Source organism: Phyllostomus hastatus, unplaced genomic scaffold (genome assembly GCF_019186645.2).
Source record: "Phyllostomus hastatus isolate PE091 unplaced genomic scaffold, TTU_PhHast_1.1 phas_contig_17, whole genome shotgun sequence".
Lineage (NCBI taxonomy): Eukaryota > Metazoa > Chordata > Mammalia > Chiroptera > Phyllostomidae > Phyllostomus > Phyllostomus hastatus.
The window spans coordinates 29240826-29266227 of record NW_025333664.1 but is presented as its reverse complement, the minus strand read 5'-3'; the positions used below and the strand labels follow the sequence as shown (position 1 = coordinate 29266227).

Below are 25402 nucleotides of genomic sequence, written 5' to 3'. Positions count from 1 at the left end.
ACCTATTGTTAGTATAACCCTAATTGAAAATGTAGAGGATAATAGTAGGCTGCTAATAAACATCTGATCAATGAATACTGTTAATTCAACACTGAAGATGTGTCTAATATAAGCATTTGTGTGGTAGTCAAGTTATGTAAAAATTCATACTATAGTGTTACAGCTGTAGAGTTCAATTTGCTGTGTTATAAGCACCACACTCTAACACATGTACTACATTTTTTCTTAGGGAAAAATAAAAGATAGAATGTAAAAAGCTGTAAGTAAATGTTGAGGAAGTTAAATATAGAATGATTTAAAAAGAGTAAACAGTAAGTATTTTGATGGACCAGTATAACATTTTTTCATTCAAATTATAGGATATCAAAGTTCAGAAATGACAATATTTCAAATTATTTTCTTCCTTCAATGTTTTAGGTACATTCTGATTCACCTAAAGCTATTGGGTCATGGTGTGAGTAACTGGGTATACAACAATAAACTGTCTTCCTTTGGAAAATTTTTCCAAATTTGATCTTGGTGGAAACTTTAAGGGATCTCAAAAATTTACAAGATGAAGTATCTTAGTGACTGCTCCTTGCCCAAAATTTCCAAGAATGTAATGTGAATAAGTATAAATAGTATTGTTTATAGAAATGAATGCAGCCACATATTTTTTCTTTTAACCTAAAAGCAATGATGCTATTTAAAACCATCCCCCTGCTCTCTCCCTTCATATTTTTTCATTGTTCTAATCTATGAAGCAGACCACTTTTCATGAAATATTATTAAAGACGATGGCTCATAAAAACTCATCCCAGAGGCATTACCCAGACTTATTATGACATTAAAGATGAAATTATTAAAGTTTGTGCTTGGGATTCTGTTAAATGCCAAGCATAAAGGGGAACAGAAACATGTGGTTTTCTGATAGATTTACAGAAGTGATGATGAAGGAGAAGCTGTTGAGGGCTTGGGATGAGGCATCTATAAGAGGACCTCAACACTAAAACTACACAGGAGATTCCCTCACTACTCTCCATAATCAGGCACTTAACTGTTGATGGGTTCACATCGTTAAGTGCCTGCTGGCCATTGTGATAATCATACTGTTTAGAAAGGATGTTAACCATAGGAATGGGAAATAGTTTTCCTTGAAGTTGAGATATCTCAAGAAGGCTTATTTTAGTCTTTCATTCAGGTTTTCAAAGTCATTGACTGCTTAAAAAATCACCCAGCTACAAATCCTTCATTCTACCCCACAGAAAATAATTTAAATAGTTATTTGATTATTTTTTTACTGTAAGTTCTTGGCAAAGCAAATGAACAAAGGCTGAAATTAGTTTGGGCTGGTGAAAAAGTCATATGCTTAAATATCTTTTAAAGTATAAATGGATAAATTCAGATTTGTTGCTTGGAGAAATGAGGGAACTTTTGAAGGTGGCATTTTTGGAGGCTGCTTTTAAAGACTGATAGATCAGCATTATGTGACATGGCTAGAAATGATGTGTGCATTTCACATGTGAACACAGAAGAGTGCCATATTCAGACTGACTAGGTAAGCAGACAGGTTGGGGAAAAAATGAATGCTCATATCAGTAATTTCAACATTAGGTAGTGGATAAGAATTCAGCATTTATGAGCAAAATGGTAGTATGATCAGAACTGTCATTTGGGGAGATTGATCTATATGTAGAAATGATTCTAAGGTCAAAAAATTCAATAGGAAGTCACTAAAAATTCTGGGTGATGAGGGATGAGAGCATTTGTAAAGGAGGCGAGGGGAGCTTCTAGGACAGGGTAGAATTTCTAGGTTTTATCAGCAATGGGGTGTGGGAGCAACTGAGGTGGAACAGACACAAGATGCCCCCAACATTTAGCACCTTTAAGGATTATTAAAATAAACAAGGAGGACAAATAGAGGAAGAGTCTGTATGGTCAGTTAATCATATACAATGGGCATGTGGGACAGGTGAGTAACTTGAAAACTCTGAGAGGAAGAACCAGTGCTGTGGAGAAGTAAGGTCAAGGCTGAGGTGACGGATTTGAAACTTTTATATACAGAGAAGTAGAAATTGAGTCTATGTTATTGAATGAAATAATTAAGGGAAACTACACATAGAGATTCTTTTAGTAGATGGTAAATGATAGGTTTCTTTCCCTTTTTAAATTGCTTTCCAGGAAGCTCATTACAAAATTTGAAACCCAATTGCAGAATTGTCTCTTAGTTTAGGTTTTCTGATGTTTCTCTTGTATCCTGCCCTTAAAACTTGCCCCCTCTCCCCCTGCTTGTCTTGGGGGGGGGGTTTGAGGAGCTTGTATATTATTTTTGAAATACTATATATTTCATGGATTCTAAGATGTACATATCTTTCATGTTTTAATCTCTGAAATATAATCACTAGATGGTGAATCATATTTTAATTGGGAGCATGTGTTATTTTTTGTGGTATATGCACATTATAATTAGTGGTCTTAGAGTTGATTAAATAAGGTACTTCCTAATCTTTCCAATGGGTTTTCCTATTTAGTAATTTTTTTGTCCCCATGAAGCCTTTTATTCTCCCCCAAAGGGGAAGAACAATCTACTTGGGGATGAAGAATTGCAAGCCTGAATGGGCATTCTAATCAGCCATGAATGGACAATGGAATACCCTTTCTGGGCTGGTAAGAATGAGAAAGGTAAGAATAGAGACTCAAGTACCCTGACTCCCAAATTAGACAAAAAATCCTGGGAGCTGGAGAAGCAAGATGTAGTAGAAACCCAGGTAGGCTTAGGCCCTGGTACAAAGCAAGCTTGCTTCTTGCTCCTTGGGACACAGCTCTAGAAAATTCCAAGCCTCCTGGAGAAACCTCTGTGGCTTTGGAACTTGGCACTAGCAGCTGACAAATGGCCACAGGAAGTACAGTGGTACCTCATTTTTATTCATTCTGGAACTTGTGATGAGTGTCAAAACCAGAAACCAACGAGTACCAAACTGTTCAGATCTACCCTGAGACTGACAAGTCAACCTCTTTTTCTTCAGAAGAGAGGGGTGCAAAGTGGTGAGCAAGCACAGAGTGCTGAAACATTTTTCTCTCATCCAAATGCAACAAATACAGAGTTTGAGGAGTTCTGAGGCTGAAAGTCTTGAGGTATGACTATTTAAAATTGGACCTGAGCTACTACCCCTGTTTCCCTTATGGTCCACAAAGATCCAGAGGTTCCTACATTCCCAGAAGAATGCTGGAATGAACTGGGCCCAGGGTGAACAGGAACCTTAAGACACTGGGCGGGAAGGGCCCACTTTACAGTACAGAGCACTTAGAACCATTCAACAGTGGGGACACCAGATGCCTCTCCCACTGCAAAGAGGACTAACCAGCTTCCCTTTTCACCCAGATGTCTTCAGCAGAAGAAAGCAGCAAAACCTGAAAGAGGAGGGAACTCTAACAGGGGATTTGACTTTGAGATAATTGAATATGCTTCTGAAATAAAGTGTTTTTTTCTTAAGCTGGAAGAGACTGTTACTTTGAATTAGAAGATTTTTATCCTTCTTAATAAGTGAGAATATGAGACTTGAATACAATATAAACTTGTAATGGGAAATAAAAGATCTTTTTGTTGTACATTTAATCTTATTACAATGACATATTTTGGGGGAGATAAGGTGTATAAATACTAAAAGTAATCTGGGGTAAAGAAAAAAATTGGCTCTGGGTATAGCACTGAAATAGAAATATTTATGGTAGTGCAGGAGGATGAAACACCAGAGAAGAAATAATGAGAAAACTAGGAAAATAAGGAGTAACTTTCAGAAGCAGAGAAAAGAGGTGGCGAGTGATAGACTCAGTCAAGTGTTACACAGAGAGGTGAGTTGGCTGGAGCTTCGGGAAGAAGCCACTGAATTTGATGAGAAGGAGCCATTTGGAATCTTTGAAGGTTGGTTACCCAAACATGGTGCTACTTTAATAACCATCATTTTCATGAGATGCTAGAGCTGGAAGATACATAGCCTAACTCCACTGTCTTACAGACAAGGACATTTGGAGCCAGAGAAATCTCCCAGGAGCCAATTCAATTTGTAAATAGGATAAAAAGAAAAACAAGTACTTTTACATTTAGAAGTCACTCAGATTAGCCTATTTTGCATCATATAGGGGAGAAACTTTTGGGGGGCATGGATAAGGCTCCTTTGAAAGCAATGAAGTGATGATCCCTGTCATTTATGAAAAAGGCCAAGAGTTTATGGAGCACATCCTGGGGAGTAAACACTCTGACAGGTGTTAAGTGTTTTCACTTTTTATTAGAGAAGTTGGAAGTCTAATTTCATTATTGATGGCAACATATTTTTCTCTGTTTGGTTCAGAGGAACACACAGAATCAATTTGTACAAGCATATACAACAATTCAGTTGGTGTTTGTGTCCTAGAATCAGTAATCTGATTGCTTCCAGACTACCGGCTTTCCATGCGCTCCCCTCAGCTCTGGCGGCCTGCTCAGTTCCCGTGGACCAGGTTTTCATGCACCGTCTGCAACACCACTCACTACCGCAGGCTTACAGACCATGCAGATTAACACTGTAGCAAATTGTTTTCATATTTTAACAGACATAAAAAGGTTATTTCCTGATATGAAATTCTGAAAATCTGCATAAATATTTTTGTGTAAAATTAAATTAGTTATGTATTTTTTCTGAAACTAGAAGTTGAAGTATCAAGAATGCCCACATAATTCATATACACATATATATATATATAGACTTTTTTTGTTATGCTAAAAGTCTTGAGAGTCAAATTATATTCTGTGCCATACACTTATTTAACCAGTATTGATTTGGCATTAGGTTAATTGTGTCTGTATGGATTAGTCTTAATTGGTGCTTGTGTATCATGCAAACATAGTTCTAGTATTCCTGTTTACTAATCTTGTCATGTGGCAATACTTAGATGATTTTGCTCTATAACAGTGCGAATTAGGAGTATAAATACTTTATACATGGTCACATTTACAAACGTTTGCCAATACCACTTCACAATCTTGAAGGTGTAATAGTGAATTATAATATCTGGAATTGGCTGAAGCAATTCCTAGAAAGCAATGTCAGATGTAAACTTTCTTACATGTGCCTAACAGAGTTCTCCTTTGAGCACTGATGAGTTTTGGCACAGGTACACTGTTCTAGTTTTCTATTGTTCTAATAGTTTCCACAACTTTCACAGGAAATTAGCTTCTATGGCATGGTAGAAACATGGCACTTACTGATGAGGTAACTTAGATGTAGAAAAATTCCGCAGAATTATTTGTCTAGCCAATCACCACTTCTGCTAATGAATTTGTTGACAGAGTATTTTTTCCTAGTGCATGCACTTGTTAAATTGCTAATGCACTATTTTTGCTGCAGCTCAAACATGTCCTAATGCATCACGAAGCAGAGTTGTTAACACCAAGCTCATTTACTTGTGATGGTATTGTATAGCAAACATGTTTAAGTTGTATTATCAATGGTTGCACTCTGCCTTACTGGAATGGTAATCTTTGTGGATTTATAGTTACTTTTGGTTGGCCAAGAAAATTCAATATGTGAAGTAGAAGTATGTTAGTCTGTGGTTTGGGGTAACACCTTGTCTATACATAAAGGAGACAAACACAAAAGACACGACTTTCTTCCGAGGACTCTGTGTTTAGAAGTTTGGGAGTGAGCTTTTGATGCTGTGTGGTTTTGCTGCCTCAGTTTGTGTTCTGGAGTTTCATACTACTGTTGCTGGTCTGCGGTCCATCTCGGCTTCCAATTTCACCATCTGCTGCATCTCCTTCGCCTGTAACATCAGAAACATGGCCTTACATGTTGAAATCTTTTCTTGAAAGCATGTAGCATCCCTGGCCTCTCTTTTCCTGTAAATTGGATGCTGTCACTATGTCCTTGCTATTCAAGGGGTGGTCCATGTCCCAGCAGAATCAGCTTTACCTGAGATCTTGTGAGGAAGGCAGAATCATGGATTCTACCCCAGACTGACTGAGTCAGAATCTGCATCTTCATATGATCCCCAGGACATTTTTATACACATTAAAGTTTGAGAAAAAATGGTCTACATAGCGCTACAAAAACCATTTGAAAAGAGGCTGAGCCAGTCACTTGATATTTAGGCTGTCATGTTGAAATGTTTGCTTGACTTAGTTTCTAGAGACTGACATGTTACCTTGACTGTGTGTAGATTATTTGATCACTTTTAGAATAAGTACTGCATATGCACAATTTATTCACCAAATAGCCTGAGATTTAATGAAAAGTTAATCCTTTGGAATTTGGCTGACGGAGAAGTTTAGAAGGGAGGGTATCACATTGGTTTGGCTGGAGTATCCTGCAAACAGAACATTCCAGGAATATGTAGGGTCTTCAGAATTCTACTGTCCAAACACTATCCCCACAGCTCTCATTTCTCTGGGGCAATTAATTTTTTGCCAGATACCCCAGGAAGTAGGCCATAGTGAGCTTAATTTTATAAATTGAGTCTGTCACTAAGACAACCACATAGTTGGGAGGTAGAAAGAAGGCAGTTGTGGGCCAGGTTCTGGTGACAAATAATTGCTTGGCAGTATGGGGGAAAAACAGTTGGTTCATTTCAAATTTACTTTCCATCTGGATACTTTTGTCCAACCCAATGCTTATATCTTTTGGAGCAATAAAGTACCCTTCTCTTCTTTAGTGATGCCCTGCTTTGAAATAAAAGACTTAAGAATGGAATCATGGATATATAAAAATAGAACTCAGAGGAGTGTCCGAAGTTCTTGGTGTTAATATTCATGCCTACTTAGATATTCCAGGTAAATGGAAAGTCAGCAGGAGTGTTTGGTTAACTCTATAGATCATACTATGAACATGTAAATATCCCAAACAAAGTCCTGTTACAAGTTAGTTTAACCCATAGACCATACAGTGATTTTCTTTTTATTTTTAGATTGTGGATTTAAATTTCACTTTGTTGAGGATGGATATAATAATACCAAAGAATTCTAACTCTCTGCTTACATTTGGGATAGATGGTTTCCTCTACTCAGATATTTTTATGGCTGAAATATAATAATACTCTAATAGAGAAATGAAAAAAATAAAGAAAAATATACAAACATGAAACTATGACAAACGGTATTCATAAAAGATGACAGTGAAACATTATCAGTAATAAAAATTAAATATATTTTATGTTCAGTAAATAGTAATAAAGGATTCCCTACGCATCTCTCTTTAGCATTTAAAGATAAATTGAACACAGTTGAGAAGGAAGAATCATATAACACTAAAAGATTATTCCAAGAGCAGGTGACCACTTATTCCCAGTGGCCAAGGACAATTCCAGCTTATGCCTATAGTCCTGGCAATTATGGACAGCACCCCCTTTTATTCTCAAACTATAAATTATATGGTCACCTTACTTATGAGGGGTGATTAAAGTCCTTGGCAGATTGGATCTAGCAGAAAGCATAACAAAAGTCATTGTAGAATGACATTATATTATATAATATTCCTGCACACAGACCATAAACTCTCTGTGATTAAAAACCACCAATGAACTTTTAGTGGGGTGCATTAAAAATTCACTGCAGTCATGTGAGTGTGTGTGAAAGATCTGACTCTGACCCAGACTTAGCTGTGGTAAGTCCAAATGACAGCATTCCATCATTATTCTCGATGCTGGGGTGTGTCTTCCCTAGCCTGACTTGAGTTTCCCAGGTCTGCAATTGGAAGTGCTGCTAAAACTCCATAAAAAATAATTATTTAAAGATTTTGGGGCATTTCAGTTTGAATATTACATCAGAAACCCAAGTATGAAGCAATCAAGCTTTTAAATCCAAACCCTTGAGATGGTAATTCGTTTATGACCAGAAGTGAATCAGAAATGGAAACTACCCCGAGAACACTGAGGTGATCGAGAAGGAAAGCAATGTCTTGCTTATCAGAGTTTTGGTCCTACCTTGAGTTTGGGACACTGCATGACAGGATTTCAAAAGCTGTTTGTACAAAAATAGTAATGTCAAAATTGAGTCATACATATAAAACAAAGAAAATAAATGAGTACTGAAGTGAATTTGAGAAATGAATGCAAAAACCATATACAGAAAAGCAAAAAGCTAAGAATAAAACATGTATACAACCGTCAGTGACAAACTTTCCCCGACTTGATCTCAACAGAAAAAAAGAACAAAACAAACAACCAATGCTTGTTAGCCCAGCCTGCGTCCCTCTTCTGCGGTGGTGAGTAGGGAACCCTCCCTTCAGCGAGAGCCCTCACTTCTCCTTATTGAATGATACGATTCATGACAAAAACCGATTCTTAAAACTTGGGTGTGAGGGTAGGAGAGCTGTTAATGTTTGAAATGGTACATGTGAAGATGGGGATGAGATACTGTGGGTCTGGGAGGTCTATGGGAAAACGTAAACAGAAATATGGAGTTTTAAATGAGTAATTGGCTGACTGGGTACATAAGGCCTTTAGGTGGCTTTAAAAGAACTCATGAGCTAGGATCCAGAATCGGGACCAAAATATATTGAACTTTGACTTGTTTTTGCTACTGCCCTCAATGCTGGCCTAGCTAATTAAGTAGACGCACCCCATGCTTTGCTTTGGGGGGACAGGAAGATTTTATAAGAGCAGGGTCACAGGAAAGCAGTGAGAAACCTGAAAGGGAGATATTATGGGAGAACGTTAAAACGAATTTATCTTTGGCTTAGAAGCAGAAAGGGTTTAGGGTTTAACAATAGTTGGGGGGATTATTATAAATGTTTGGGGTTGTCTGGAGACAAGAAACTTTTCTGACGATGAAAGAGTTAACTGATTACAAAGGGAGCTCTCCTACGTTGTTCTAGACCATGTCTTCTGAGAGAAAAGACCTGACTCACTGTTTGTGCCTCTTGCACTGTGCCTATAGCTGTGCTGCAGCACCCTGAGTAACTGAACTGAGGGCCAAAAAACATATTAGAAAGATGTGACTGAATTTGTTATGGACTAGGCCATATTTGGAAAGCAAAACTTAACACAGAAATTCAAGTCCTAATTCCACTTCTGTCAGAAACATCAATATATCTTGAATTTCTTTTCATTGAATTTAATTAAATCTCCACCAAACCTTAGCCTTCTCTTGTTCTGTGCTTTCCTAAGCTTCTGTGGCTCAATGTATCTGTTGTGGGTGGTAGACATTACTTATGACATATTAAAAGACATAAGAACTTTTGGAAAAAGCCACTATGCTCTCAATATGATCCAATCAATACAGCTACTACTAATTCAATATTTTAATGCCAGAACTCTGGTGTGGTTTGAGTTATCCATGTATTAGGAGAAAAGCTCAAAGTTGTTTTTTTTTAATGTACTTTCGCTCTGAAACTAGAAACACTTGGTAAATGTATTACCTAGCTCTGAAAAACACCACTATTGTAGTGATGGGTAATTTTTAGCACATTTACATTCTTTAGTCAAACTTGTTGCTAAGCAACACAATGATTTCTAAGTAGTTTCTTAATTTAGTTAACTGAAACACACTGCACCTTACCGTCACTGTGCCTTCTTCTAAGGCGTCCTGATCCCCACCAGCCCTGAATCACTAACGTGGATTCTAATGCTTTGGAGATGGTGGCTTTACCCTTATGCATAATCCCCCTCCTCCCCACTCCCCAAGGAACACTTTCCAAGGAATGCTTTAAGAGAAAAAAACATAAACTAGGTAATTTGTACCAGAACACGATATATCTATGAGTTGGTCAAATGACTTGGACCCACGGGACAATAAACACTTGTTGTCCCCCTTGAGGCTCTGTGGACTGTTCATGAATAGGAGCATTTAGCTAAAAGGAAACGTGAAACATAGCTCAGAAGTATGTTCATGAATAAACCTCCCATCCCCCAAAAGGACAGAACCTGAAACCAGAAGATGGATTTGTTTGTTACCCAATTGCAATATAAAAAAACAGATTTAATGGTTTTGTTTTACATTCTTAAAGGTACATTTTAACACAATTCCTGCTTAAGTGTTTGTCAATTGGGGCCATTTACTCTGAAAAAAATGTACCTAAATGGGGTTACTTTAAAGATGGGAGGAAACAGGAAAGAGCAAGGTAGTGAAAGTAATTTCATAAAAACTTCTTTACGGTTTTTAGATAGAAGTAAATTACCTACAAATAAAAACTTCCAAACCAGCTACACCTGAGCGGTAAAGTCTGAATTGGGACAGACTGAAATTTAAACTGCCATCCAGAGTCATTTTGCCATACAAGCTATAGGTATTTCCATCAAACTGAAATGAGACTGTAGATGGCTGATGGGCTGTAGCCCACTGGGATGAAGCCCCTCTCTGCTATGCTTAAAGTAAACATACATTTATCTCAGGGTCAGCATATACCTGAGGGCCTACCCAAACAGCTGAATTTTGGATAACTTTTTATGTGTGTGAACTTCTCTATCCAGTGTTTGCCTCGCTGGAAAAGCACCAGCAGTATGGCACCCACTCATGGCAAGTGGTTTGCGAGTTATGGCGACTCAGGCCTTTTGGTCTCACTTGTAAGCCCTAAGAAAGCTTGTAACTTCATTTTTCGGTTGTGGTTGACAATAGGTAGTTTCTCTCATTTACTTTTGAACATAGTGTCATCTGCCTCTAGGTGGCAACTTGTAAAATTCTAAATAAAATTAGAAAATAATTGTAACCTCTGTTTTGTCCTCCTCTCAGCAATGTCATTCTTAGAATCCCCACAGTCTATTCAAATGATGACTTTCAATTCTTCCCTGCCCCCCCCCCCAAGTGACATTCCCCTCTCATTTCAAAAAAAGAATACTTTCTGCTCTTGTTGCATGAGATGGGGCAAATACAGTAGGAGACACCGTTTTCCTAGCCATCTTCCCACGCTACTACTCAGACACTGGCTTTAGCGGAGGGGTCTCTGCGGGCCTTGCGGTGTTTGACTCCCAAAGCGGCTGCCTATGTATTTTTACTCTTTTTAGGTGAAATACCTGCTCATTCTGCTTCTCTAGGAATTCTAGGTGTTCAAGCTGGACTTTTTTCAACTGATCCATTTCTTTGGACTGTTTCATTGCGAGCTGCAAAATAAAACAAATTCTGATAAACTTTGCACTGTAATCTTAAAACTTATGAATAAGAGATGACTAGCATCTTTACAATTTAAGTGAGAGATACTACTTTTTAAAAAATAGTCTGAAAATTGGGAAAGTTTAGACCTATAATTTTATTGGGAAAATCTTCCCTACTGAAATCTTAGAAAATGATATTGTACTTATTCATTTTTACATAAAATGGCTCCAAATAATTACCTTAAAGATTTTAGGAAATGATTCTTTTAGCTTTCAGGGTACAGAGAAGGTAGAATGTTTAATGCACAGAAAAATCAAATTAAGCAAATTAGTTAGAAGTCTGACAGCTAAGCATGAGTTTTTATTTATCATTTTTAAGCAAAAATACTTACTCTCTTTCTTTCTTCCAGAAACTTTTTAGTGTTGCTGCTGTTTAACTCCCTGACTCGCCTAAAATAGGTACAAATAATAGCTGTTATGACATCAAATGGAATTAACATAATGTTAAATAAGAAAGAGTCATATTCCATTTAATTATATGGGTAGAATCATCACTTTATTTTCCTAATTTTTATTGTGGAATTTTGAAACATGAAATGAACAGAGAAAAATTTAAAAAAAAACCCCAACGGTATACCCATCATCCAGGTTAGTCAATATTAATGTTTTGCCATGTTTTCTCATATTTTTAAGGAAAATAGTGTGACAGATGTAACCAACACCCTCTTTGTATTTCTTCCTGATTCCATTTCTCTCCTTTCTGTCTCTCCAGACATAACCACTCTTGTGAATGTGTTATGGACCATTGCTAACAAGCTTCCAGGTGATGCTGCTGTGCTGGTGCATACTGTTTTGTGTTTTCCAAATTTACCTAAATGGTAATACATTTGTTTTTCATTTTATAACTTATCACTTAGCCAGCCTTGTGTTTTAGAGATATAGCTGTTTCAAACTCTTCCCTTATTTTCATCTGCTATGTGAAATTTTCCATTTATGAACAAACTACAATATTTCTATTTGCCTTTAATAAAAAGTAGGTTATTTGTGAACAATGCAGCAATGGTCTGGTGCATAGGGCCTGTCATGCTTGGCACACTAAGTGTGTGTTGCCTAAATAAGTGAACAAAGTGTAGGGCATATCTTCTTGTGCATCCAGGGTAAGGTTTCTCTAGGGCAGATACTCAAGACATGCAGGTTGGTAGGAAATGAGTAACTTCATCCTTGCTCTAAAGCAATGGTCCCAAATTACACTCCCACCCACAGTGTCTGGGCACTAATCTCCACCATGTCTTTGCCCACTATAGGTACCATCAGACATTCCTGTCAGTTTGTTGGTGCTGTGAAATGGTATCATGTTGCTACTTTACCCTGCACTTCTCTGCTTACAGGTGAGGTGGAGTGTCTTTCATGACTGAACAGACCTATTACTGACTGTTAGTGTTTCAGACCTATTTCTGAAACAGTTACAGGTCTATTCAGGTTTTCTCCTCTTTCAGTAAGTTTTGATATTTTTATTTTTTCAGAAAATTGTCCAGTTCATCTGCTTTCAAATTCATTGGTAGTAGTATTTATCCTTTTTATTTTAATATTACTGATCTGTGTTTTCTCTCTCTTCTTCATCAGTCTTGCTGGAGGTTCAGTGATTTAATTATTTTTTTCAAATAACAAGCTTCTGTGTTTGCTGATACTATCTATTGCCTTTTATTTTCTATTTCAATACTCTCTACCTTTTTATTTATTATTTCTTCCCATCTGAGTTCTTTGGATTCACTCTGCTTTTCTAATTTTATAACCTCTTTGAGTGTTTGGCTCATTAATATTCATTTCTTTTAAAAAATGTGTACATCTAGGCTATAATTTTCATTTTAAATATCACAATAGCTACCTTTTTTTGGTGTGGTGAGGACATTTAAGATCTACTCTCTTAGTAACTTTCAAGTATATAATACAGTATTGTTAAATTTAGTCACCATGCTGTATAGAGCTCCCCAGAACTTATTCAACTTATAACTGGAAGTTTTTACTGTTTAACTAACATCTCCTCATCCTACCACCTCCTGCCCCAGTAACCACTATTCTACTATTTCTATGAGTTTGACATTTTTTAGATTCCACATATAAGTGGATTACAGAATATTTGTTTTTCTCTGTCTGATTGACTTCACTTCGCATGTCGTCAAGGTCCATCCATGTTGTTGCCAATTGGCAGCACTGCCATCTTTTTTTATGGCTAAATTATAAAATTTGGCCCATTGATCCACTGATGGACACGTCGGTTGTTTCCCTGTCTTGGTTATTGAGAATAATGCTATACAGAACATAAGGATGCAGATATCTCCTTCCAGAGAGTGATTTCATTTCCTTTGGATATATACCCTTAAGTGGGGCTGCTGGATCATATGGTAGTTCTGTTTTTATCTATTTTTTATCCTCATCTGAAGACATTCTTTCATGACTTTTAGAGAAAGGGGAAGAGAGAGGAAGGGAGCGAGAGAAACAGTGGTGCGAGAGAGAAGCATCCACTGATTGCCTCCCGTATGTGCCAAGAGTGGGGACTGCATGCACATGGAATGGGAATAGAACCTGCAACCTTTTGGTTATGGGACGATGCTCCAACCAACCTGAGCCACACTGGCCAAGCCTATATTTCATTTTTTTAAAAGATTTTATTTATTTATATTTAGAGAGGGAAGGGAGGGAGGGAGAGAGAGAGAGAGAGAGAGAGAGAGAGAGAGAGAGAGAGAGGGAGAGAAACATCAATGTGCGGTTGCTGGGGGTTATGGCCTGCAACCCAGGAATACACCCTGGCTGGGAATCAAACCTGGGACACTTTAGTTCCCAGCCCGCGCTCAATCCACTGAGCTACGCCAGCCAGGGCTTATTTTTAATTTTTTTGAGGAATCTCCACACTCTTTTCCATAGTGGTTGGCTGTACATTGACATTCCCACCAACAGTGCACAGAGTTCCCTTTTCTCCACATGTTTGCCAATATTTGTTTTTGATTTACTGATGATAGCAATTCTAACAAATGTGAGGTGATATCTCCCTTTGGTTTTGATTTGCATTTTCGTGATGATTAGTGATGCTGACACATTCTCATGTACCTGTTTGCTATTTGTATATCATTTGTGGAAAAAATGTCTCTTTAGGTCCTCTGTCCATTTTTTAATTGAATTATTTATTTCTTTTGTTATTGATTTCTATGAGTTCCTTATATTTTTGGATAATAACCCCTTACCTGATAGACAGTTTACACATATTTTCTCCCATTCTGTAGGTTGCTTCATGTTGGTGATTGTTTCTTTTGCTGTGCACTTTATCTACCTTCTACACAATATATTGGGCTTGTATTGTCAGTCAGTTATAAATATTGTGTAATTTCTGTTGAACTGTCTTCTTTGACCCAAGAATAAAAGTGCTTTTCTGCATCTACATGTCTTTCTTAGCTCCCTGATGATAAATTTCTGATTGTTTTTGATGTGTCTTTATAGAACTATTAAAAATTAAAATGAAAAATTTATAATTGGAGAGCTAAGAAAGACATATAGAAGTTAAGCATTTGACACAGAAAAACTGCTTTCTAAAAAGACCAGCCATTTGCACATGTTTTAGAACCACCCAGATATATAGGTATATGATAAATATGTATATTAAGTCAGAATTAGAAAATTAAATTAAAAACTTTGCTAATTGGGTCACCAGTAACTCAGAATCTACAATAATTTAAGAATTGGGGTTCCAGTGCTATTAGTTCCCTGTCTTGGGTCTCATGACTACAGGCATGCTACCATACTGTGGCTTTGGTTCCAGACCACAGCAATAAAGCTGGCATCACAGTAAAGCGAGTGGTAATCTTTTTTGGTGGAGGGTCTTGTCTTCAATTTTTAAAGCATGCAACATCTGTGAAGCAAAATAAAGTGAAGTACGCTGTATTGATGCCCTAACACAGAAGTACAAAGGACAGGCACACTTGGCTCAAAGAGACACACCTATGGTGCAGTGTGTACTCCAGAGCTAGGGTCAGGCTGGAGAGAAGGTCCAGCTGAGACCACGGCCTTGCTCAGCCCTGTTCCCTGGCCCCCTCCTGCTTCCAAGTTTGTTTGTAAATGAGCACACATATATTGAATTTAAATTCAGTATGTTACTGGTTATAGCAAACAATCAGAAGATGACTGCTCTGTAGTAATAATAAATCTTATAGCAGAAGTCTTAGCCAAAACTCACCAGGGTTTTAATATTTTGAATGTGAGTATGTGTGTATAGACACATAAATGTTAAGTCTATGCCTTCAAGTCAATGCTACATCCTCACAGAGAATATTCTCACTTACCTTTCCCGTTCTGCTTTGTTCTTAATAGATTTATCTTGGCTGATGGCTTTGCTATTTTCCATAGAAATCTTAGCCTGGTGTGCTCTCATTTCCTTGCTTTCCCTATTATTAAAAATAAACAAACAGGGAGAGGGAAAATAGGTGTTAGTGTTTAATGGGTACAGCGGTTCAGCTGGAAAAGATTAAAAAGTTCTAGAGGTGAATGGTGGTGATAGTTTAAAACTGGTTAAAATGGGAAGTTTTATGTTATAGGTGGGACTTTATTCCACATGTAACAATAGGACTAAGTTCAGTTTTGTTTTCATTATAGAGCTCTTTGAGTTACTTTATACCTGGTGAAAAGGCAGGAAGGAGTCCCAATTCATGAGCATCCTTCTCCTTGAGTGCAGTGGGTCACCTAGTGAGGAAGTGACTGTGATGGACTGGGAAGAAGAGCCATTATGTTTGCCCATAAAATAGAAGAATTTTCCAGCATTGCCACACCTTCTGGGGGATCAGATGGCCTGAAAGAGTGAGAGAGAATGTTCCTACCCTCACAGGTGACTTTCCTGTTTGCTGACAGTCTGTGGGAATAAAGGGAACTAAATGGTTTCTTTCTTTTTCTTTTTTTTTTAAAGATTTTATTTATTTATTTTTAGAGAGAGTGGAAGGGAAGGAGAAAGAGAGGGAGAGAAATATCAGTGTGTGGTTGCCTCTCACACACTCCCTACTGGGGAGCTGGACTGCAACCCAGGCATGTGCCCTGACTGGGAATCGAACTGGCAACCCTTTGGTTCACAGCCCATGCTTGATCCACTGAGCTACACCAGCCAGGGCTAAATGATTTCAGATAAGCACAGGAAATAGGAAATAAAAGATGTCTACTGTGATCACACACATAGTGATCAGTTAACTGATCGCTGTGTGTGTGAAAGCATATGTACCCATGACAAAGACTCATATCTGCAGATTACTTATGCGCACATTAAAGGCATACAACTTAGAATACAAAAGTGAATATCATCAACAAAGATTTTTTTCTGGAACCTATGGACATCTCCTTAAAGCACACCCTGAAAACTAGTCACCAGGAAGTCAAGTTACCAAACTGTGTGTGTTCATCAAAGGGATGGAAAACAACCCAAGTGTCCACCAAAGGATGAATGAATGAAGATGATGTAGTAGATGTATCCATATATAGATACACACAGAAAGAAATACTAGTCAGCCATAAAAAAACTTGAAATATCACCATTAGCAACAACATGGATGACTCTTAAAAGTATCATGCTAAGTGAAATAAATTGGAATGAAAAGGACAAAACCATATGATTTTACTCATATGTGGACTATAAAACAAAAAGTAACAAGGAAAATAACAAAACAAACAGAAAAACCCTGATCGATTCAAACAACGGAATGTTGGTTACCAGAGGGAAGGGGAGTGGGTAGAGGGCAAATTGGGTTAAGAGGACAAATATATGGTAACTGAAGGAAACCAGATTTCGAGGGGAGTATACAATAGAGTGTACAGGTGTTGAATTATAATCTTATAATGTTATTAACCAATGTTACTTCAATAAATTTAATTGTTTTAAAAAAAGGGGGGTGGACAATGCTGTCACAGGTTCTCCAGTTAGAGACCACCGGGCCATGGAGGCAGGGGTCATGCATATATACTCCTGGGCCCCAGAAAATGGCTCTCAAATTTTTCCATAACTTGTTAGTAAATTGACCATTTTTTTATAAACAGTTTTTAAATTTGTCCTCTCTCATTTTTTCACCCTCACCCAAGGACACGTTTACTGAGTTTAGAGAGGGAGGAAAGGAGAGAGAGACAGAAAAACATCAATCAGTGGCCTCGGGCGCCTGACCAGGGATGAACCTGCAGACTTTTGGTGTAAGGGATGACGCTCCAACCAGCTGAGCCACCCAGCCAAGGCAATTGACCATTTCTTTCCTCATTCATTTAACACTTATCAATAACCAAATGCTGCTGATAAGTGTTCAGAAGGCAAGGCTGATGAACCAAGAGCAAGAGCTGTGCTGGATGAGAAAGACACACAAGTACAGGGTACTTGAGAACAAGCTTAACGCTGCTGTTGCTGTGAAAAAGTCCCTGCTGCAGACTTATTTTGTAAGGTAAATTAGTAAGTAGGTATGGTCTCTTCGAATGACTTCTGAAGTAGTGCAAAAATTAGTTTATTTTGTGTTTTCTTTGAGTGATGCCTACCATTGCAGGCTACACAATTTTTTTTTAGTCAACTACAAAATTCTTTATTCAACTACAAAGAAGATTAGAAAGAGTTCCTTATTCTGTGAAGTGTCTTCAAATAAGGGCAGACACCTGAAACCTGGTACTGCAGCAATGGTCCAAGACAGTGATGAACAGAAAGGGAAAAAAGGAAAGACAACTTCTAACCCTATACAACAGAACAGAATATAGTTGACCTCTGAACAACACAGGAACTAAGGGTGCCGACCCATGCACAATCCACATATAACGACTGCCCCAAATTTCACTACTAATAGCCCACTGTTGACTGAAAGCCTTACTTGTAACACAAACAGTTGATTAACACATATTTTGCATGTTGTACATATTATCTACTGCACTCTTACAATAAAGCTAGAGAAAATAAAATGTTAAGAAAATCATAAGTAGAAAACATATTTTCAGTACTGTATGTATTTATTGAAAAAAATTCACTTATAAGTGGACCCGTGTAGTTCAAACCTGTGTTGTTTAAAGGTCAACTCTACTGTAAAGTGGGTATGGTACAAAACATTAACCCATAGACCCTTACTTAGTTGTATTGAATGAGAATTGGAAACTTTGCCAGAAACACTTCATGCTCTTATGGCTCCATCTATTCCTCCAAAATAAGGTGGGGAATTTGGGAATGTAATCAGATAAGTTAGCATTTTAAAAGTTTCTTGTTGGATTTATTTGTATAATTCTTCTATTTTCTACTCTTGTGTGTATCAATAGACCCTAATTGTGGCACAGAGCGGACACTGAGGGAGAAGCAAGCTACAACAAAGCTATAATCTATAGAAGTAACTGTAACAGAGGGTGGGGTGTGTTTGTGGGGACAGGGGTCTGGCTCCTCATTTGTAGGTAGTTAACATGTAATGTTCAATTTTCTGAAGCAGGGAGGGGCCGAATAAACTGATCCTTCATTGGTATTTCTTGAACAGGGCTGTCTTCCTAAAACCCACAGAAGTCCTAACAATGCAAGAAGGGTCTGTCCACTTTTAGCCATGGGGTGATCATAACCAATCACTCTGGGAATTCCACTTGGTTGGTCTTTGTCTCCTTCTGTTTCTTTTCTTCCTGAGAGACTCCAGGTCACTTTTCAAAGACCACCCTGGAGGCAGCAGTGCTCTTTTGGGCTAGACGCTCTTTGTTCTATGACACTTTTTTTATCCATGTATCATACACTACTTGTAATTTGACTTAGTTGTCCATGTGAGTGTTAATATCTTGACAACACATGCAAGCCATTGGATGGCAGAGGCCTTTCTTGTAGTTCTTCCTGCTCACATCAATCATATGAGATGATACACATGAAAGCTCAATATTACATGTTATTTCACTTACTGTCTCAGCTCACACATGCAAAATTACTGTTTACTTCTTTAACACTAGGATCTCCTTCTGGAGATGACTAACTCTCCTACCTGTCATGGGACAGTTTCAGCTGCTGGGTTTGCTGTTCATGGGCATTGATCAGGAGCTTTCTCAGCAGCTCGCACTGCTGGCTCAGGTGCAGGTCCCGGATTTCCTGCTCTTCAGCACTGTGCGTGTTGATCATCTCTGACCACTCTTTTGTGTGCTGCGCCACAATCTCCTTGACCTGTGTAGGGGAAAGGGGGTGGTGCCACCTGCATTTCTCATACTTCAGGTAGCAATATTACTCATGCACTTTAGAGCCCTCCCACCAATTTACTCAGTAAATTGGTGAATACCTATGACCTGCAAAAAATATGTACTAAGCAATGGGAGTCAGGAAGTCATAGCTTATTTTTTAAAAAATCACTTTAGCTCTAAATATTCAATGGTGACCCATTATCTCATTGCCTAACTTTGCCTAACCTCCTTTACCATTTCTACCAGCATGTTCTTCATCACCTCATGCTTTTCCAGTTTAACTTTCACCATGCCACAGGTCCAGAAGGGTGGGTTCTCTTGTTCCTGAGTCATGACTTACTGTGTCAACCCGACAGATGCAGTATCAATGCTCTCTGCAATGTGGTTATACAGCTCCTCTCATCCAGAGCTAGAGTCTGTTTCTCCACCTCCTCAAAGCTGGTTGACATCAGGACCTGCTTTTGTCATGAACCAGCAGCAAATGTGATGCATGCAGAGCTTTGGAAAGCACTTGCATTTCTATTCTATAAGGCTGCCCTGTGACTGAGCCTGTGCCAGCCCGCTGGTGTGGCTGAGAGTTCATATAGGAAAAAGCAACCAGCAACCAGCAGACATCTGAGCAAGGCCACCAAATCCACCTCACTGTAGACACATGAGTGAGCCTAGCCGAAGTCAGTAGGAAAACCACCCACTTGAGTACAGCCGAAATATCTGACCTACTGATTTGTGTGCTAATAAATGGTAGTTATCTTAAGCCGATACATTTTTGCATGACTTATTGTACAGGAAAAGCTAACTGATAGTGGCCAAGGTTTCTACAATACTTTCCTATTTATGGAAAGCATCTAAAAAGTTAAGAAAGAGAGAATGGGTAACAACTCTCAAAGACCATGGCTTACTGCTTCCATAGACTTCCTGGTAGAGCAGACACAAAACAAATAGCTCCCAGGAGAACTTCAACTGGACCAGTATGGCTGGTCCACATATACAGCAGGTCACTGGGCTGACAACAGATCTGCATGTAGACATATGGAGGCCTGATGGTTTGACCAAGAGCTATAATTGGGAGCTTTCTTTAAAAGTTCTTTTTCTTTTACAGCTATTATCATTGGAAGAATTATTTGTTCTTGACTGGAACTTAGCATTCACTTCTCCAAATGTCCACAAACTGAATTAATTTAGTTAATTCATTAACTGCTCTCCCAAACTGCTATTTTCTCGTGTTTTTGAGGAAATGCAAGCAATTATGCTTATCTCCTGGAATATCAACTCTTGATATGTTTCTTATCACAAACTTCCACAGCAAAGTTAAGATGGAGTATCAGTTATTCAGTCCCCTAGTTGTGTGGTTTCCTGTTTTATGTTTAATGCTACTTCTTCTATAGGGAAGCATATTCTGTTATTTTATACAATATTCCCTTTCAGTGCATTCATTTCTTGTTTCACTTGATGTCTCTGAGACAGAGACCAAACATCGTTAGCATATTTCTACAGATGAAGGAAAAGGTATTCCACGAAATGGCTTTTCTCTAAGCTAGTAAGCCTGGAGCCTAGACCCTTTCGCTACCCACACTAGTCCAGGTCAATGTTATTTATGATTTATACTTAGGTACCTTCAAAAGAATTACAAAGTATCTTCTGCAAGTTGCTGATGTAAAAATAGACATTTTCTTACCTTAGATTTGTGATCTGATGTCAGTGTCTGAATTTTAATTTCTGTTTCTTTTTTCATTTCAAGGCAATTACTTCCCCTGAAAATGGAAAATCGCAAATGCATGCCAGACGTTAGATATCTTCCCATTCCCATGGGCCTTTGCTACAAAGCTTTCTGATGAAGACAATTTGTTCATCAGACATGGGATGCCATGGCTCATTGGGCAGCATCAATTTTTCTAGTAATAGATGCATACCTAACAAAATTCTGTATCGTGATTACCCAATTCAACCACTACACAAAGAAACACTTCAGACCTAACAATTATTTCATTGTTAAGGGTTTGTTGTCAGAGTTTCCATTTTGGTTCCTGCTTCTCTTCGAGCCATGTTTCATTTATTCAATAAAATATTATTTGGGATAAAAACTGGAAAATAGGTCCTCAGCCTTGGAGTTGTTAATTTTCCCATTTTGGTTGCAAAGCCAGATTTTTGTCTTTGACACATGCCAGTAAGGGAGGAAATAGCATTTCTTGGCATCATGGGGTGATTTGTGCATTTTATTCTATTGTGATTAGAAAATGTATACCAGGAAATTGCCCAGCAACCATTAGTGCTTATTTCTGTTATTATTATTTGTTTTCCTTTTTGGAATATCCGTATCATTGCTGAAACCAGAACAGGTTCTGAGTTTCTGTCTTCACCACCTATGCTCTGATTTATTGTGGTTGAAGTCAGAATGCTTCACCATATTATTCATTGAGAGGGTCTCTGAGAGAAGCATTATTCTGAAAAATGCTAGGTAACTCATCAAGTCTGTTACTTCTCAGTGGCTGGTACTGAGTGTGTTTCCCCTCTCATCTGTTATTCACTGAGCTTGCAGCATTCTGGCTTAATTCTAGAGAAAAAAATCTTTCACAGTAAATGCAATGGTCAATTTATTCAACAGTTTTCCTGTGGCACCAGCTAAGAATTCTTGAAATGTAAAAAATCAAAATTGCATTTTTGATGCACCAACCTTATTATTTATTTTCTGGCTATGCAAAATGATTTTTGTAATTTCAAATTTTCTCAGCTTTAGCTTGTCCTCCCCCCACCCCATTCACCTTCAGGATAAATGAGTGGCAAATGCCTGAGAGACATGGTTACTCTGTCATTAACCAACAGCTATAGAACTTGAACAAAGTTCCTCTTTTTGACTTTAATCATTCCTTTTAGCTAAATGAGACTCTTATTTTTCAGGTATAATTTTTGATGATGAAACAGAGTTTGAACTAAGTTGTTCCTTGTCTTTAAAGGGCAGCTAAACTATGAAAAAAAGAGACAAAATGCAAAGAGGTAAAAGGCTTCCAGAAAGAAATAAATAGTGTTACCCTTTCTTCTTCATTGCCTTCTCCAGGATTTTTTCATGAGTAGACTTCTCTTTGTCATACTGTGCCACAATTTTGTCCACTTGTGTGCAGTGTAACTTTTGCATGGTACTGTGCTCCTGAGCAAGAAGAATTTGCAGTTACAAGCTGGACTCATGGCTGATACACTGTACCCTATGTGTGGCTGGCATAATTTTCATCAGCTTTCCCAGAGCTTGGTTTGGAAATTAAAGCGTGACTGTGTCTGGGAACTGGAAGAACTTCCAATGTCCCATCCAACATACAAGTCTTTTGTACAGGTGTATGCCCGACGAGGAAGTCTCTAGCTTCAGCTTAATGAACATGTCCACTTCAAAAGACAGCCTTGCCCATGACTGCACAACATGAACCACCCCAAAGTCCTTTCTTCTGCACCTGTATATTTCCATAGAATTTCTACCCACCTGTCTTTGTTCTGTTATCTGAGATATCTAGTCTATTGCCCCTTCCCCACGTGGGTCATCAAATACCCAAGTTCCACTGCCATATTTCTTCTTAAAAAATAATTAATTCAATTTATTAATAAAATATTTATTAAAGTTTAGTTAATACAACATTATATTAGTTTTGGGTGTACAATATAGTGGTTTGACATTTACATACCTTATGAAATGATCCCCATGATAAGTCTAGTAACCATGTGTTACCATACAAAATTATTGTAATATTATTGACTATTTCAGCTGCTGTCTTTCTCCTTTATATGCTAAATATAACTATTCATCATGTGATATGGCTTCTAAACATCTGGCACGTTTTGGAAGGACCTGAATACCATTATTACACAACGAGTTGTGTAACACACAATGCCAATGTAGTTGTGACTGTCAACTGATTTTGAGTCCTTATTACTTGGTATTTTCACCAGCATGTATGAGGATGGCAGAGTGTTTAGGAGCTCTGGCATTCAGCCTTACAGATATTTAAACCATTTCCCATCTGCTTCATTCAATCACTGAAATTGGGGTTGCAATGCTCTGCAAATAAGTATTTCTCTATAAACATTCTTTCCTCCTGATAATGTGCCCACAGCCAGTGACTTATCTGAAATCAGATTTCCTTAGCTGCTCAGCCGCCCAAACATAGATGAGTCAGTACAACTGGTAATATGTAATTCTAAATAATACTTGATGTTATATCCTAGTCTTACTCTTGAGAAACTCTGAGAAATGAAATGGTATTTGAAACTGAAATGGACAGGTGTTGTTCAGGTTTTATAACCACGCTCACAGTCACATTTCCTTTTGCATATATTTCTAAAAGTGAGTGACTTAATTAAAAAAAACAATAAGTTTTTTTTTCCTAAGGTAGGCTCAAATTTAAGCAAACTTAACTCATGAACATCTTTAAAAGATTTCATGCAATATAAATGAGGGATGGGCTTTTTAACTTTACCCAGATATCCTTAATTTCCTAGCATTGTTAGTAAATCAACACAAGACTCAATCTCTAATTTGTTCACATGTATATTATTCAGAAATGCATTGGTGCATAAGGTCCCAGCATTCCCGTCTGGTGGGCAAATGCTTTTGCGAGAAGTCATGGAGAGAATGGTGCTGGATGGGGAAGGTTCTTAGAACAGGAATTGACAGTGGGGACAATTGGGGTGGTCCAAGGGTATGTCATCTTGCTACAGATTTGGGGGGTCAGGGAATTACATGTAATAGTGTCCTGTTTAATTTTTTGTTGGAACAGCAAACAAATCTGGCATGTCACCCATGTGTATGAACAGCTATGCAATGACACATTTCAGCCAGGGTTCTGCACATGGCATTGGGTTAAGAACTTGGGTTCTTCAGTCTCAAATCCTGGGGCACATCACTTACCCTCCCAGTCTGCTCATCTTTGTAGTTGGGATAGAGATACCTACTTCATAGAGTTGTTAGGCTTAAAAGTAAATATAATATAAACCATATTTGAAATGCCTGTTATACCTCATTTAAAATATAGTTACATACAATCTTATTTATAATATTCAATATTCATGGTGAAATTCAGAGAGTGACTTGGGCTAAGAGACAGCAACCAGAATAATTAAATCAATAAATGTTTCCTCCAGGCTTAATCTACAGCTCTGGGGAATAGATTTACACTTGACATATCCTTTTTTGAATGGATTTAACTACACTTGCATTGTCATGGGGGAAAAAAACCCCCTGCTAAAATGCATTACTCTTAGTCTGTCTTCAAAGATGTAGAAGTCATCCTGCCTGCCTAGCACTTGTATTAATTTTCCTGGGCAAATATGTGAGGGATTCTATGCACATCTAGATTCAAAACTAGAGGTAACACATTCCTGTATCTTTCAAATATCATTGAAAAAATGGTGAAGATTGTTTATTTAAATATTAAATATTTCCAGTACAGCACAGGAAAAGGAGAGGCTTTGAGGCTTGAAAGTAAGCTGACACAGATTCTTAAGGAAATACTCTGGTGAACCTGTTAAACCAATAAGATAAGAAGAATGAGGCTGCTTGTACCATAAAAGGTGTTCATGATGGACTCAAGTCTATAAGGTACTCTCCAAAAGGGCAAGTCTTCTACATTTGGGGCACTAAACTTAGTGCAAAGAGAAGCTCAATAAATATTTGTGGCATGAATAAAAAATTAGGATGGTAAAATAGCAGGAGGACTTGGATTATGGTCCCAGATCAGTTAGTAATTTGCCAAATGGCCTTGTAAAAACATACATAAATTTGTCCAGGCTTCATTTTTTTAAAATTAGAAAACTGCACAAGATCTATGTTCCCAACATAATTCATAGGTTGGTTATGAACTATAAAGTCACTTAGCATATTCAGAAGGAATTTGAAAATTCAGAAGCATTGTGAATTATGATTACAGTTAATACAAATAACAAGACACCTGATCTTGAAAAATTATCTCTGTGTTTCTTCACATGCTTGAAACTCTACCCCCATGGAGTCAGCAACGATTACTGAAGGGGTTTGGGACAACCCAGTTCTCAGACACTACTTCTTCTTCTGCAAAGGCACCGGGGTCATCGTGTAGCCTCAGTCTCCTGGTGTGTAAAATGGAGGAGCCAGGAAATAATCTGAAGCCCATTTTAACTTAAAGAAAGAAGTTTGTTGTTGATCTTTTTTATTTTGGCTCTTAAA

At 37.8% G+C, this 25402-nt stretch overlaps 1 protein-coding gene across 9 annotated transcripts in view; it reads right to left on the bottom strand.

Annotated features, from left to right (window-relative positions):
* Window positions 1-4245: 4245 nt before the first annotated feature.
* The window catches only part of PLCB4 (phospholipase C beta 4), a 395438-nt gene continuing 374281 nt past the window's right edge, over window positions 4246-25402 (bottom strand). For 8 of the 9 annotated variants that reach the window (XM_045833066.1, XM_045833064.1, XM_045833065.1 and 5 more), the window contains 8 exons: window positions 22248-22363; window positions 20897-20972; window positions 19032-19207; window positions 15369-15470; window positions 11430-11487; window positions 10960-11046; window positions 7933-7969; window positions 4246-5778 (listed from right to left, as the gene is read on the bottom strand). In XM_045833066.1, the coding sequence (XP_045689022.1) occupies window positions 5690-5778; window positions 7933-7969; window positions 10960-11046; window positions 11430-11487; window positions 15369-15470; window positions 19032-19207; window positions 20897-20972; window positions 22248-22363 (741 nt within the window). In that variant the 3' untranslated portion in view covers window positions 4246-5689. The remainder of the gene's footprint in view (window positions 5779-7932; window positions 7970-10959; window positions 11047-11429; window positions 11488-15368; window positions 15471-19031; window positions 19208-20896; window positions 20973-22247; window positions 22364-25402) is intronic. The other variant, XM_045833070.1, reaches the window with a different exon arrangement.